General features: G+C 46.1%; 1 protein-coding gene across 3 annotated transcripts in view; it reads right to left on the bottom strand.

The window, feature by feature from the left end:
• SFXN3 (sideroflexin 3) overlaps nt 1-13,090 on the bottom strand; it is a 60,412-nt gene extending 47,322 nt beyond the window's left edge. The window contains exons 1-2 of one of the 3 annotated variants that reach the window (XM_082269304.1): nt 13,055-13,085; nt 8,588-8,620 (exon numbers count right to left, since the gene is read on the bottom strand). In XM_082269304.1, the coding sequence (XP_082125430.1) occupies nt 8,588-8,605 (18 nt within the window). In that variant the 5' untranslated portion in view covers nt 8,606-8,620; nt 13,055-13,085. Of the gene's footprint in view, nt 1-8,587; nt 8,621-12,870; nt 13,034-13,054 lie in introns of those variants that run through there. The other 2 variants (XM_082269306.1, XM_082269305.1) reach the window with 2 other exon arrangements.
• Between the last annotated feature and the right edge of the window lie 988 nt (nt 13,091-14,078).

Below are 14,078 nucleotides of genomic sequence, written 5' to 3'. Positions count from 1 at the left end.
TCTTTCCAGACCTTTACAGTGTGCCAAAACAAGTTTGTTGAAAGCATGCCCAGATCATTTTACAAAGACTTTCCATTCCAAGCTTTTTATCCCGCAAATAAAATCAATTTCAGTTTTCCCAGAATTGTGGCCTCAGTAACTCTTTTGCTGCTGAGAAGTCTAGGTAAAAGCACAATTGCAACCTCAGATATCTATTAGTCATAAATGAATATGGTTTATAACCATTATATCAGTTGATCACTTTTCTCAGGATCATGGTCACGTTCCATGGTCACATTTCTCCTTGCCAACTAGCAAGAAAAAGTTCTCCTCTTATACATTATTATTATTATACAGGATTTATATAGCGCCAACAGTTTGCGCAGCGCTTTACAATGTGAGGGAAGACAATACAGTTACAATACAATTCAAAACAGGAGGAACTAGAGGCCCCTGCTCGTTAGAGCTTACAATACATGGAAGTTATTTTATTAAGGCATGGGAAACCTGCACATGGTAGCAGCCAAAGAAAGCTTCCCTTTACCTGCAGGGACCCACATTCCTAAGGCTGCTCCATTGATAACATAGTACTGTACATAAACAGCACAAAATTAATTGCATATAATGCCTGCCGTGTTACATGATCAGTAGACATGTGGTATGATTCTGTGCAACCTATTACCAGTGTATGAGGTGTAAAAATGTTGCTGGCCAATCATGTACAATTCATCAGTCCTACAAGCTTGTAATATCATTCAAGGGGCTAGGGCCTCCATTAGAAATCATAGGGTTTATACAAACTTCCTGATAGGGTCTCCACCTACTTGGACAGTGAGCAGTGTACAGGGTGGAAGTCAGCAGTGTATAGGGGTACTGAGGAGTGTATGGGGATAATGATTATTGTACTGTATAGAAGACAGTGAGAAATATGTGGGGTACAGTGAACAGTTTACAAAGAGTGATGATCTGTGTATGAGAGTGAAAAAAAGTGTATGGGGGTAGCAAACAGCGTTCGGTGGCAGTGAACAGTGTTTGGTGGTAGTGAGCAGCGTATGGGTGCAACCAGATCCCAGCCCAGAGAACCGCAGCCAAACACAGAAGGGTGGGGGTGAGACTCCCTGCTAACCCAAAGAGGCCTGGGACCGATACAGGAAGGCTGCCTATACCTCCATATCAGTGGCTCTACATGGGGTAGCTAGTGTATTACAGTGCTTTTCTGAATAATGCATTTAATATAGAACCTAGAAGGTTCTGGTACACCTCCCTTCCACCACCACCCTGGTCACCTTTCCAGATAACACACTACAAAAAAGCAGGAGAGACGCAATGCAGTTCAGCGTTCCTGTGTTGAATCGCTATTATGTTATGCCGGTGGGGGGGCACATGGAGCCTTCCCAGTCAGGAGAACACAATGATTACTGCTAGGGGCTATAGCTGCTGGCAGTAATCGCATGCCAAAAATGCTGGTTGTACTGAAGTTGATCAATGGATCGACTTCAGTACAACAAGCTTGCCTACACATGGATCAAATCTCGGCCAGTCCCTGCTGAACTATCTGAAATTCTATCCAGCTATAGCCAGATTTAGACCTTCACATGCTTGACTGAGGATCATGAGATAATAAAATGCAGCAATACACTAGGGTTTACCAGCATTGTATTTACAAGTGCTCTTACTGCTCAGAAGTTTAATTTAAAACTAGTAACTCATGGCATTGTCCCTGAGGACCACAGTACACAGAACCCCATCTTTGCATTACAATTATTTTATCCTAAAATACGTAATTCTGTCACTTTATCCTGATCTCCATGAATAATAGTTTTGCATACTTACCTTAGGCCAGCTTGGTTTGCTGTAATATCTGATATTTGGATGGCTTCTGGGGGTGCTGTAAATTGCTCTAGTAGTGTGTAAGTAGCTTCCCCACTGCACTTCCCCACTGCACACCAACCAGAAGGGGTTGTTCGCTCAGCGCTTCTGCCATTCATAAAATGTTGCAAGCTGTTCTCTGATTGGACAAGGTGAAGAGGAGTAGCTGTAAAGTCACGATCTACCCTCACCCAATCAGAAAACAGCTTTTTTTTATTGGAAAAAATTACAAAACATTCTATGAATGGTGGCAATGCTGAGTAGCCAACCCTCTATGGTCAGTGTGCAGAGGGGAGTCCGCTCGCACAGAACCCCAATTTCAGTTATTACTGTATGTAGTGCTGTCTACTAATTAATTTACAGCATCTCCAGCAGCCCTTCAGATGTGGATAAGTATATCAAGCCAAGCTGGCCCAAAGTCAGTATGCAAAAAATATAATTCTTGGAGTTCCACTTTAAAATGCCACAATTTTTTATTTTTTATTTTTCTATAGGGGGTAAGGGTTAGATTCTCTGTCAGTTTTTTTTTTTTATTATTATTATTGCTATAATAAATAAAAATGTAAACAGATAATAAAAGCTGAACAAAATATTTTTTTATGAAAAGTAAACTGGGTATGAAAGGTATGATCTGTATTGGTCTAGCTTGGCTCAATGTAAGCAAGCATGCATATTTCATATCTAATGGTCAGCTAGAAAAGTTAGAAATCATTGTTGTCCGCGCTACTTCAGTGATAGCCACGATCACCTGGCTCCTGCTCAGGTTCTATGAGAGCGCTGCCCCACTACACACTGACCACACGGGTCGCTTGCTTGGCACTATGAATGCATGGGATTGTAGGTTGCAAATTCACCACCAATTTATTAATACTTAAAATACGAAATAAATAAACAGACATACAGCAAAATTGTATTTAAATTGCCGCTGCACCTTTATTGGTATTAAAATCAAATATATTCAACTTTTTTAAAAACATAAATAAATTAATAGATAAATATATTAAAACTTGAAATATCACTCAGTCATAGAACTCGAGCAATAAAACATGAAAAATTCATAAGCAAAGTCCCCCCCCTTGATTCAAGGGTGACAAAACCACATAAATAGTGCCACACAGTGGCATAGCGTGGGGGGTGCAGGGGGGGCCGGCCGCAACATCTGGGGGGGCGCATCCGCAGTGTCACTCTGTCTGACTCTGACATACACAGTTCACACACTGTCTGCGGCTGCCTCCATCTTTAGGCTGGGAGATGTCCAGCGCGGCCGCCTTATGGCTGAAAATGGCGGGGCGGGGGGGGGATCTGGACTGTGCCTCACCTGTCCATTGGTGTAGGGTGGGGTGGCGTTGTAAGCCAAGCCCTGCCTATGCCGCCTCTCCTCACAGCTCAGTCAGTTTAGCAGCGAGTGAGTCAGCAGCCTGGCGCTGTCACAGAGTCAGCAGCAGTGGCGGCTGGTGCGTTGGGGGCGCAGGGGCGCCGCCCCCCCATCCATGCGTCCTGTCCCCTAATCTACATGCGGGGCGCAGGGCGCATGGAGGTCAATGTTTTTTTTTTCTTTTTTAAATCACCTGATTAGAGCCAGAGGCTCTAATAGGCTTTAGAAAAGAGCAGTGCGCCCTGAGCCCACCCATTGTGTGACAATAGCGAATAAAAATTCGCTATTGTCACACGGATCCTCCTCCTGGCCAATCAGGAAGCGGGTCCGAGACCCGCTTCCTGATTGGCCGAAAGACGAACACATGCCATTGGCCGAGGAGGAGGTAGGAGGACTCGAGGAGACACGGGGAACTGAGGAGAAGCTGACGCTGCAGGTAAGTCTCTCTGCACTGAAGGTGGCACGCTGGTCACTCTGCATTGAAAGGGGGCACGCTGGTCACTCTGCATTGAATGGGGGCACGGCACGCTGGTTACTCTGCTTTGAATGGGGGTACGCTGGTCTCTCTGCATTGAAGGGGGCACGCTGGTCTCTCTGCATTGAAGGGGGCACGCTGGTCATTCTGCATTGAAAGGGGGCACGCTGGTCATTCTGCATTGAAAGGGGGCACGCTGGTCATTCTGCATTGAAAGGGGGCACGCTGGTCATTCTGCACTGAAAGGGGGCACGCTGGTCTCTCTGCATTGAAAGGGGGCACGCTGGTCATTCTGCATTGAAAGGGGCACGCTGGTCTCTCTGCATTGAAAGGGGGTACGCTGGTCATTCTGCATTGAAAGAGGAAATGCTGGTCATTCTGCATTGAAAGGGGGCACGCTGGTCATTCTGCATTGAAAGGGGGCACGCTGGTCTCTCTGCATTGAAAGGGGGCACGCTGGTCATTCTGCATTGAAAGGGGGAACGCTGGTCATTCTGCATTGAAAGGGGCACGCTTGTCATTCTGCAATGAAAGGGGGCACGCTGGTCATTCTGCATTGAAAGGGAGCACGCTGGTTATTCTGCATTGTAAGGGTTCACGCTGGTCATTCTGCATTGAAATGGGGCACGCTGGTCTCTCTGCATTGAAAGGGGGCACGCTGGTCTCTCTGCATTGAAAGGGGGCACGCTGGTCTCTCTGCATTGAAAGGGGGCACGCTGGTCATTCTGCATTGAAAGGGGCACGCTGGTCTCTCTGCATTGGAAGGGGGCACGCTGGTCATTCTGCATTGAAAGGGGGAACGCTGGTCATTCTGCATTGAAAGGGGCACGCTTGTCATTCTGCAATGAAAGGGGGCACGCTGGTCATTCTGCATTGTAAGGGTTCACGCTGGTCATTCTGCATTGAAATGGGGCACGCTGGTCTCTCTGCATTGAAAGGGGGCACGCTGGTCTCTCTGCATTGAAAGGGGGAACACTGGTCATTCTGCATTGAAAGGGGGAACACTGGTCATTCTGCATTGAAACGGGGCACACTGGTCATTCTGCATTGAAAGGCGGCACGCTGGTCTCTCTGCATTGAAAGGGGGCACGCTGGTCTCTCTGCATTGAAAGGGGGCACGCTGGTCTCTCTGCATTGAAATGGGGAACGCTGGTCATTCTGCATTGAAAGGGGGAACGCTGGTCATTCTGCATTGAAAGGGGGCACGCTGGTCATTCTGCATTGAAAGGGGGCACGCTGGTCATTCTGCATTGAAAGGGGGCACGCTGGTCATTCTGCATTGAAAGGGGGCACGCTGGTCATTCTGCACTGAAAGGGGGCACGCTGGTCTCTCTGCATTGAAAGGGGGCACGCTGGTCTCTCTGCATTGAAGGGGGTACGCTGGTCATTCTGCATTGAAAGGGGGCACGCTGGTCATTCTGCATTGAAAGGGGGCACGCTGGTCATTCTGCATTGAAAGGGGGCACGCTGGTCATTCTGCATTGAAAGGGAGCACGCTGGTTATTCTGCATTGTAAGGGTTCACGCTGGTCATTCTGCATTGAAATGGGGCACGCTGGTCTCTCTGCATTGAAAGGGGGCACGCTGGTCTCTCTGCATTGAAAGGGGGCACGCTGGTCTCTCTGCATTGAAAGGGGGCACGCTGGTCATTCTGCATTGAAAGGGGCACGCTGGTCTCTCTGCATTGGAAGGGGGCACGCTGGTCATTCTGCATTGAAAGGGGGAACGCTGGTCATTCTGCATTGAAAGGGGCACGCTTGTCATTCTGCAATGAAAGGGGGCACGCTGGTCATTCTGCATTGTAAGGGTTCACGCTGGTCATTCTGCATTGAAATGGGGCACGCTGGTCTCTCTGCATTGAAAGGGGGCACGCTGGTCTCTCTGCATTGAAAGGGGGAACACTGGTCATTCTGCATTGAAAGGGGGAACACTGGTCATTCTGCATTGAAACGGGGCACACTGGTCATTCTGCATTGAAAGGCGGCACGCTGGTCTCTCTGCATTGAAAGGGGGCACGCTGGTCTCTCTGCATTGAAAGGGGGCACGCTGGTCTCTCTGCATTGAAATGGGGAACGCTGGTCATTCTGCATTGAAATGGGGAACGCTGGTCATTCTGCATTGAAAGGGGGCACGCTGGTCATTCTGCATTGAAAGGGGGCACGCTGGTCATTCTGCATTGAAAGGGGGCACGCTGGTCATTCTGCATTGAAAGGGGGCACGCTGGTCATTCTGCACTGAAAGGGGGCACGCTGGTCTCTCTGCATTGAAAGGGGGCACGCTGGTCTCTCTGCATTGAAAGGGGGTACGCTGGTCATTCTGCATTGAAAGAGGAAATGCTGGTCATTCTGCATTGAAAGGGGGCACGCTGGTCATTCTGCATTGAAAGGGGGCAAGCTTGTCTCTCTACATTGAAAGGGGGCACGCTGGTCATTCTGCATTGAAAGGGGCACGCTTGTCATTCTGCATTGAAAGGGGGCACGCTGGTCATTCTGCATTGAAAGGGGGCAAGCTTGTCTCTCTACATTGAAAGGGGGAACGCTGGTCATTTTGCATTGAAAGGGGCACGCTTGTCATTCTGCAATGAAAGGGGGCACGCTGGTCATTCTGCATTGAAAGGGAGCGCGCTGGTTATTCTGCATTGTAAAGGCCCGTACACACGTACCGATCGTCGGCATACAAACGTCGGCGGACGAAAGATCTGCCGATTGTACGCTTGTTAGTATGGTGCCTCCGACAGCTGTCTGCGCACATTCTGCGAACAAGAGTCTTTCTTGCAAACATTAAAATTTTTGTATGCCGACACCAGAACGGACGATTGTTCGCCAGTCAGTACAGAATTCTGCCGACAGACCGCAGATTTGCAAGACTGGGCATGCTCAGAAAAGAAAAAACACAGGGAAAGTTAACCATTACATGACATCACTTCTGCAGTCGGCTGTAGTCGGCGGACAAAATTCTTGGGCAGTCTTTGCACTTTTCAACAGACACCGACATCCCGGGGAGAAAAGACGAACGTTTGTATGCCGACGATCGGTACTTGTGTACGGGGCTTAAGGGTTCACGCTGGTCATTCTGCATTGAAATGGGGCACGCTGGTCTCTCTGCATTGAAAGGGGGCACGCTGGTCTCTCTGCATTGAAAGGGGGCACGCTGGTCATTCTGCATTGAAAGGGGCACGCTGGTCTCTCTGCATTGGAAGGGGGCACGCTGGTCATTCTGCATTGAAAGGGGGAACGCTGGTCATTCTGCATTGAAAGGGGCACGCTTGTCATTCTGCAATGAAAGGGGGCACGCTGGTCATTCTGCATTGAAAGGGGGCACGCTGGTCATTCTGCATTGTAAGGGTTCACGCTGGTCATTCTGCAATGAAATGGGGCCAGCTGGTCTCTCTGCATTGAAAGGGGGCACGCTGGTCTCTCTGCATTGAAAGGGGGAACACTGGTCATTCTGCATTGAAACGGGGCACACTGGTCATTCTGCATTGAAAGGCGGCACGCTGGTCTCTCTGCATTGAAAGGGGGCACGCTGGTCTCTCTGCATTGAAATGGGAACGCTGGTCATTCTGCATTGAAAGGGGGCACGCTGGTCATTCTGCATTGAAAGGGGGCACGCTGGTCATTCTGAATTGAATGGGGGCATGCTGGTCTCTCTGCATTGAAAGGGGGCACGCTGGTCATTCTGCATTGAAAGGGGGCACGCTGGTCATTCAGCATTAAAAGGGGGCATGCTGGTCTCTCTGCATTGAGAGGGGGCACGCTGGTCATTCTGCATTGAAAGGGGGCACGCTGGTCATTCTGCATTGAAAGGGGGCACACTGGTCTCTCTGCATTGAAAGGGGGCACACTAGTCTCTCTGCATTGAATTGCATCAGTATTTTCATAACAAACAATACATGTGCTTAGGGGGTAAGGTTTTCTTTAACCAATCTAGTGGAAGAGACTCGAGTGCTAAAATCCCACGGGTTAGGGGGCGCAAATTACTTGCCTTGCCCCGTGTGCTGACAACCCACGCTATGCCACTGGTGCCACGGTAGGGTGGGAGGGGAGCTCGCCAAGCCGATCCAAAACAAATGTGGGGAGATTCAGTCATGAGGGTCCTTATATAGCCCCTCAGATACACGTGCAGGAATTTTCCAGAAGGAAACGTGTTTCCTGCTTCAAATACCCATGACAGGCAGCTTAAAATTTAAAGCTATACTAACCTAAAAAATGTATTTATTTTTTTAAACTAAAGCTTGTGGCAGCCACAATCCCATGTCGTGGGCCTTTGAGCCGTGCCCACTTATCAGTGCAGAGCGACCCCATGTGGTCAATGTGCAACGGGGCAGTGGCTCACATAGAACCCGAGCAGGACCCGAAACATCGTGGCTATCCCCGTAGTAGCGCCAACTTTTACAGCAATTTTCAGCTTTCCCAGTAACCCATCAGGTATGATTAATGCATATGTACCAAGCTGGATCACCGTAAATATGCAATACAAATAATTCCTGGAGTTTAGCTTTAAATTGATTAGCATCTAAAAGAACATAGGATCTCCAAATTCTCAACCAAAAAAGGCTGGTAAGTATCCATGTCATATAATTGCAACCAAATCCATTATGCTGCCTTGTGATCAATACGTGTTCTGTCTCCATGACAACTGAAAAATAGAGCCTGAGCTTCTCGGCTCTCCCAAGGAGGGTGGTGTTGGGATTACTATTAGAAAGAATTCCTTTGTTTCTACATGTTCCATCTTATGAAGAACGTTGCAAAACATTCATCCTCTCCAGAATTTCACTGTCATGGATAAGGGAATGTTTAGTACAAAGTATAAGATTGCTTCCTGTAGAATACACAAGCTTATAATAACAGCAGCCATAGAACATACATGAAATCTCTGTAGATTGATCAGTGAGCGGTGGATGGGCATGGAGCCGTTAACATCCTGTTGAGCAGAATTTGTATGAATAACTTGTCTTTTTTTTTTTCATTTGGAGAATTTCAGTTCCCCGTGCCAAGACCCCACCCTAACTGTCAGTACACTAGAATGTGGAAACAACCTTCTGCTTGCAAATGGCACCACAAACTCTCTGACTTTTGCTCTGTTGTTGAACCAATCTTAATAATATCGCTGTGTTTATGTTCCTGTATGTATATGCAGGGTAAAATGTAATGCAATCAATGGTATTGATGCCAGTGCCTTTTTTCTTATTTAATATCTTGGTTGATACTACTCAAATGTGAAATAATGCATTTATATAAACCATCTAGCAGTTGCACAGAGTTAGCCATCAACAAAAGCAGAAGTTAGGATTACATTTGAATTCACGCTATATGAATGTCATGTGTCTGCCAACTCGATATCCTTCCATTGAGAGATCAGAGGAGCCGGAAAGAAATTGTCGGCCGGACAGCAACTGCATTCAATCAGCTGCAGCCGCTGACTAGTTATCTTAACAGCCAGTGGGGCCCGCTGTCAACATACAATACCTGCAGCAGAAGGTTCATCCATCTGAGCTGTAAAGCGTGGATAGGGAAATCGGATTATTTTCATTCAACCTGCAGGTTGAATGAACGTAATCTACTATCGCTTTTTTTATTAATAAGTGGGCCCTCCAGAGCTTTATGCCATAATGGGCTAGTATGCAACGGGTATTAGCACATTATGGCAGACTTACTCTTCAAACATGATAGGCCATTCCATCTTCTCCTGATCTTCCTCCCAGGTTCCGTCTGTTCTGCTGCTTGAATGGCCAGGCTGCAATGATGTCACAAGAGTCACATCATCACATAGCAAAATGGTGCCATAAATGTATGCTAAGCTGCCCATGCTCAGCTCTGTGTACATTGCCACTGACAGGCAGGGAGAAGCATTTATGAAACAAGAGACCAATAGGGTCTGTTTTTTCCTAAAAGCCCTACCTGTCAGCCTTGTTGTTCGAGTTTAATTCAACTTTAAAAGATTGCACTGTAAACTTCAAGTCACATTGACCTCTTCTCTATTCTGTCTGATTGTACTACCATCTTTTTAGTTAGTAAATTAATGGTATCACAGTTTTTTTTTTTCTCAGAGAATAGGTGCAGGAACTCAACCCCCCAAACACACACACCAAACAGCATCAAATAGTGGGTCATAAAGGGGCAATAAATATCTGGAGTGTATCATGTACAGAGTGCAGAGTTCTGGAGGGCTACACACAGAGTGCAGAGTTCAGGGGTGGCACTCTTCCACAGCCGCTTACCTTTGTATTCCTCATCCACATCTCATTTTCACCCCTCTTTAGCTCTAACCTCTGCCCACAACCCCCCCCCCCCCCCCCACCCCTCCACTGCCCCACCTTCTCCCTCACCCCTTAAAAGCTCCGCCATCTTCCGCATGTCTTACTTTTGTTGCCGTTTCAAGCTGAAGCACCCAGCTGGCTTTATAACCTCCCCACAAACTGTAGGTAGTTATGCCTTTCTCACTTGCAGGGAGATCATCCAGCAGGGGTATCGACATATGAGCAGCAGGGAAAAATGGAAATCACAGAGGATCAGCCTACCACACAATGCCCCCCTCCTGCCCATGACCACACTGCACCCCAGGCACCTGCATCTCCCTTGTCCCTTCCCTGCACTCAGTGGGATCTGCTCAGGAGATCAGATCTGTGGGAGATGTTTGGAGACAAGCTGTCATTTGTTAACACAGAAGCCAGACTTCTCTGTTTACAAGTAATAGTGGTGAGCAGGGAACAGAGAGCCTAAACCAAAGCTGGTGGAACTCAGTTCCATCAAGTTCAAGCTGAAAAAAAAACCCTGAATGGTATCAACCCACGATCCCGTTCACATCAGGCCGATATGACATGACATTTGACATGTCGATTTTGCATGCCAAATCGAAGACTATTGCAGACAACACAGTCCGAATCGAACTTTGTGGTGCCGCACCGATTCCTGAAAGTAGTTCCTGCACTATTTTTGGCAACTTCGGGGGCGATTTTAATAGACATCTGTACATTAACTCGCACAGATGTCTCTCACAAATTGAAACCCCCCCCCCCCGAAGTCGGACTGAAATGCCAGTTTGAAATTGTGCTAATTCAGCTGAACTCACACTATTCCAAACCCGCATTCAGTGTGAACCTAGGCTATATAAGTGCGACGTGTAATGAATGTTATATTCAGCTGGCTTGCAACACTACACAAAATGCTGTAACAATATTGTGTGCTGCATCTGAAGCAAAATCCACATTCAGACATATGTTATTTTGTCACATGCTAAATTGTGCTGCTTGCTAGATTATCACAAAAGCCTTATAAGCCTACTGCACAGGTGCCGCTCGACTAATTTTATGTGCTTAATGTGGTTCTAAAGGCAAACCTTCTTTTTTTTTTTTTTTTTTTTTAACTTAAAGTAGTTGTAAGGGTTTTTTTCTTATTAAAATAAAAAATATGTCATACATACCTGCTCTGTGCAATGGCTTATGTTAATTGGCTTTGATTTAGTTTTTTTGTGTTTTATTATTTGCGCTACTGTGGATTAATATTGGAACATCACTGATGATATTTCACCTTTTTTAAGTATATTTTTGTTTATGCAGTAGCAGCATTAGGAGGGTTTATATTAATTTACACTATCTTTGAATGCAGTGAATTCTTATATTTCATTTTTCACTATAGGAAGCCGTTTGCTATGGGGACACACCTGCAAACTCGCTCCCCAGCCAGACTGTGTGCGCCACTGCACGGCTTGGCCCCACCAACATCACTCCCTCCTCACAGGATTTGATTGACAGCAGATAGCCCCTGCTGACCTCTTTGAGCCTGTGAGGAGAGAGAAAGAGAACAGTGCCACTGCAGACGGGCACAGCGCTGGATCTGACTAGGATTCAGGTAAGTATAAAGGGAGGTGAGGGAGCAAAACTACTACTGGTGCATTTTTTACCTAAATGCAGAGAATGCATTAAAGTAAAACATTTCTAGAATTTAGAACCAATTTAATGCATTCTCTGCATTAGGGTAAAACACTTTTCAATAGCAGCTCCCCCCTTAAACACTCACCTGAGTCTTCTCTCGATTCAGCACTGTCCTTTCTGCAATAGCACTTCTCCCCTCATCCTGTACTCAAGGGGGCTCTGAGGGTAGCGGGAGCCATTGGCTCCTGCTGCTGTCAATCAAATCCTGTGAAAATGGATCGGGTGATGGGGCCAAACTGAGCTCTTTGTGTCTATGGATGCACACAGCCAGGGTCGGAAGCACACCTGCATGAGTGCCTCCAATGCAGTTTGCTAAGGGGGCACCCAGGGGAGTGGAGAAGCAGAGAGCTCTGGCGGGGGAATCTAGAAGAGGTAGAGTAAATATAAACAGGTAAGGTAAGTATAAACCTTTTTTTTATTTTTATTTAAAAAATAAAGGTTTCCTATCACTTTAAAGGCTAATGCCACCCTTCTTACCATGCTATGTTACACTCCTATATTACTAAGCATGGTGGTTGTAGTTATCAACTGAAAACAGTACAGTGATCGCACACATTTCCTCTAGCCCTGTAACCATAGTTCTGTACCTCAGTATTGATCAGCGTCTGCAGGAGCCTGTGTATTGTAATCGACTGACTTACTGTTTATGGATCAGCGTCTGCAGAAGCCTGTGCATTGTAATCGACTGATTCACTGTTCATGGTTGCAATGCTAAATGCACATTTTTGTTTGTCAGGCAAATATGGGCACATTTATTATTTTTTTGCAAAATGAATTAGCCTTTAAATTACACACTCCCCTTGCAATCTTCAGATCTCTTCACACAACTATATCCTATCATTTGGTACCAAAACGATTGATGTAAAGTAAAATGTTGTCTGTGACAGTCCTCTCACCAGTTGATGCCCAACTGTCTGAATATTCACGCCTTGGGCGACTAAGCACTGTGTAATCCCTTTTACTAAGACCAGCCCAAGGAATTAAAGTGCTTGAAGGAAACAAAGGATAACGGTGATCCTCCAAATATAGAACAATTCAAAGCCTCAGACATTATTACAGACCCATTATTACCACCCCCCTCCCTTCGTTACTTGTGCATTAACCCAATCGGTGCTGTACTCAAGCAGGAATGTATTACAACAGATAAGTCTAATATACACAACTGCAAAAAAACTGGAACGCTGTGCATAGAGCCCAGCACAAACCAGACATTGTATAGAATTCTAGAGGAAACACTTACGCTTCTCTACGTCCTTGCTCAGAAGTCAAATGCTACACCGCATCCAGTGACAGCAGTGACCTCTCTATGACATCACCAACTTGTACTGTACATGGGGGGGGAGGACAACCTAACTTGAAAAGCAGCCCTGCCTTTCTGACAGCCAATGCATTAGTAATAAAGCAGAGATAAACAGAAGGATTACCTGTGACTGGCTGAACCAGTTTGCTGTCAGTGGAAACCACACTGGAGTCAGTGGGAGTGGGGAGTAGAGCACATGGGTTGGTTGTCTAAGAATAACTGACTCATATAGGGGAGGAAGGAAGGGAGGGGGGAGGCTGGCTGGGACCAGCTGCTGCCTGATGGCACATAGAGATCACGTGAAAGATGCAGAATATCTTATTTCAATGCAGATTATTGTGGGACTACGATATGAGTTTAAGTGAAAGAAGCGTACACGCCTGTCGGTGAAAGGAATCCTGTTGTCAGAGAAATAAAAGACCATTTGTAGCTCCTTGCTGCAGGCTTTGAGGACTCTGGACATCCAGAGCTACAGGAAACACAATGGATCTGTGACAGTTATTTAAAGCCCAAGCTACATTCCAGGTGCTTCAGAACAAAATGTGTTCAATGTCTTAGACTCAATTTACACCTAGCGAATTAAAATGTGCGTATTTCACATAACACACATAAAGCTGCCCATTGATCTCACCGGGCTGCCGAAAGCACGACAAACGCGGCAAAGTAGCTTATGGAGCTTTTTGCCACATTCCAGTTTGTATTTTGTATGCAGCAAAACGCATGTTTGCTTGCCACATTTAGGATGCCATTAATTACTGGAACTGCATGCACAACGCATGCTTTTCATGCATTCCGGGAATGCACGCAGAACTTCACATGTCTGCGCACATTCCAGTAAAGTGCAGCTGTAGGGAGAGCTTCAAATCTTTGATGTGTCGGGAATGTACGCAAAATTGCATATACAGCAATATATAACTGCGTTAATACTCTGAAACAATAAGCTGCAGCTTATAGTGAGATAACACAACTAAAGATACAGATAAAGAAGCCGCGCTAACACAATAATAATAGTGAATAAATAATGAATATCAAAACATAATCATCAATTATGATAATTGAATGTGCACCAATATAATCCTCTAGTGATGATCTATATGGTGAAAACTCAATAGTGAATTATAAATTAATAAATTGTTCACAATCTCAGA

The sequence above is a fragment of the Pelophylax lessonae genome (genome assembly GCF_965119305.1).
Source record: "Pelophylax lessonae genome assembly, chromosome: 9".
In the NCBI taxonomy this organism is placed as follows: Eukaryota; Metazoa; Chordata; class Amphibia; order Anura; family Ranidae; genus Pelophylax; species Pelophylax lessonae.
Note: the sequence above shows the minus strand (reverse complement) of the source record. Positions and strands in the feature narration are given on the sequence as shown.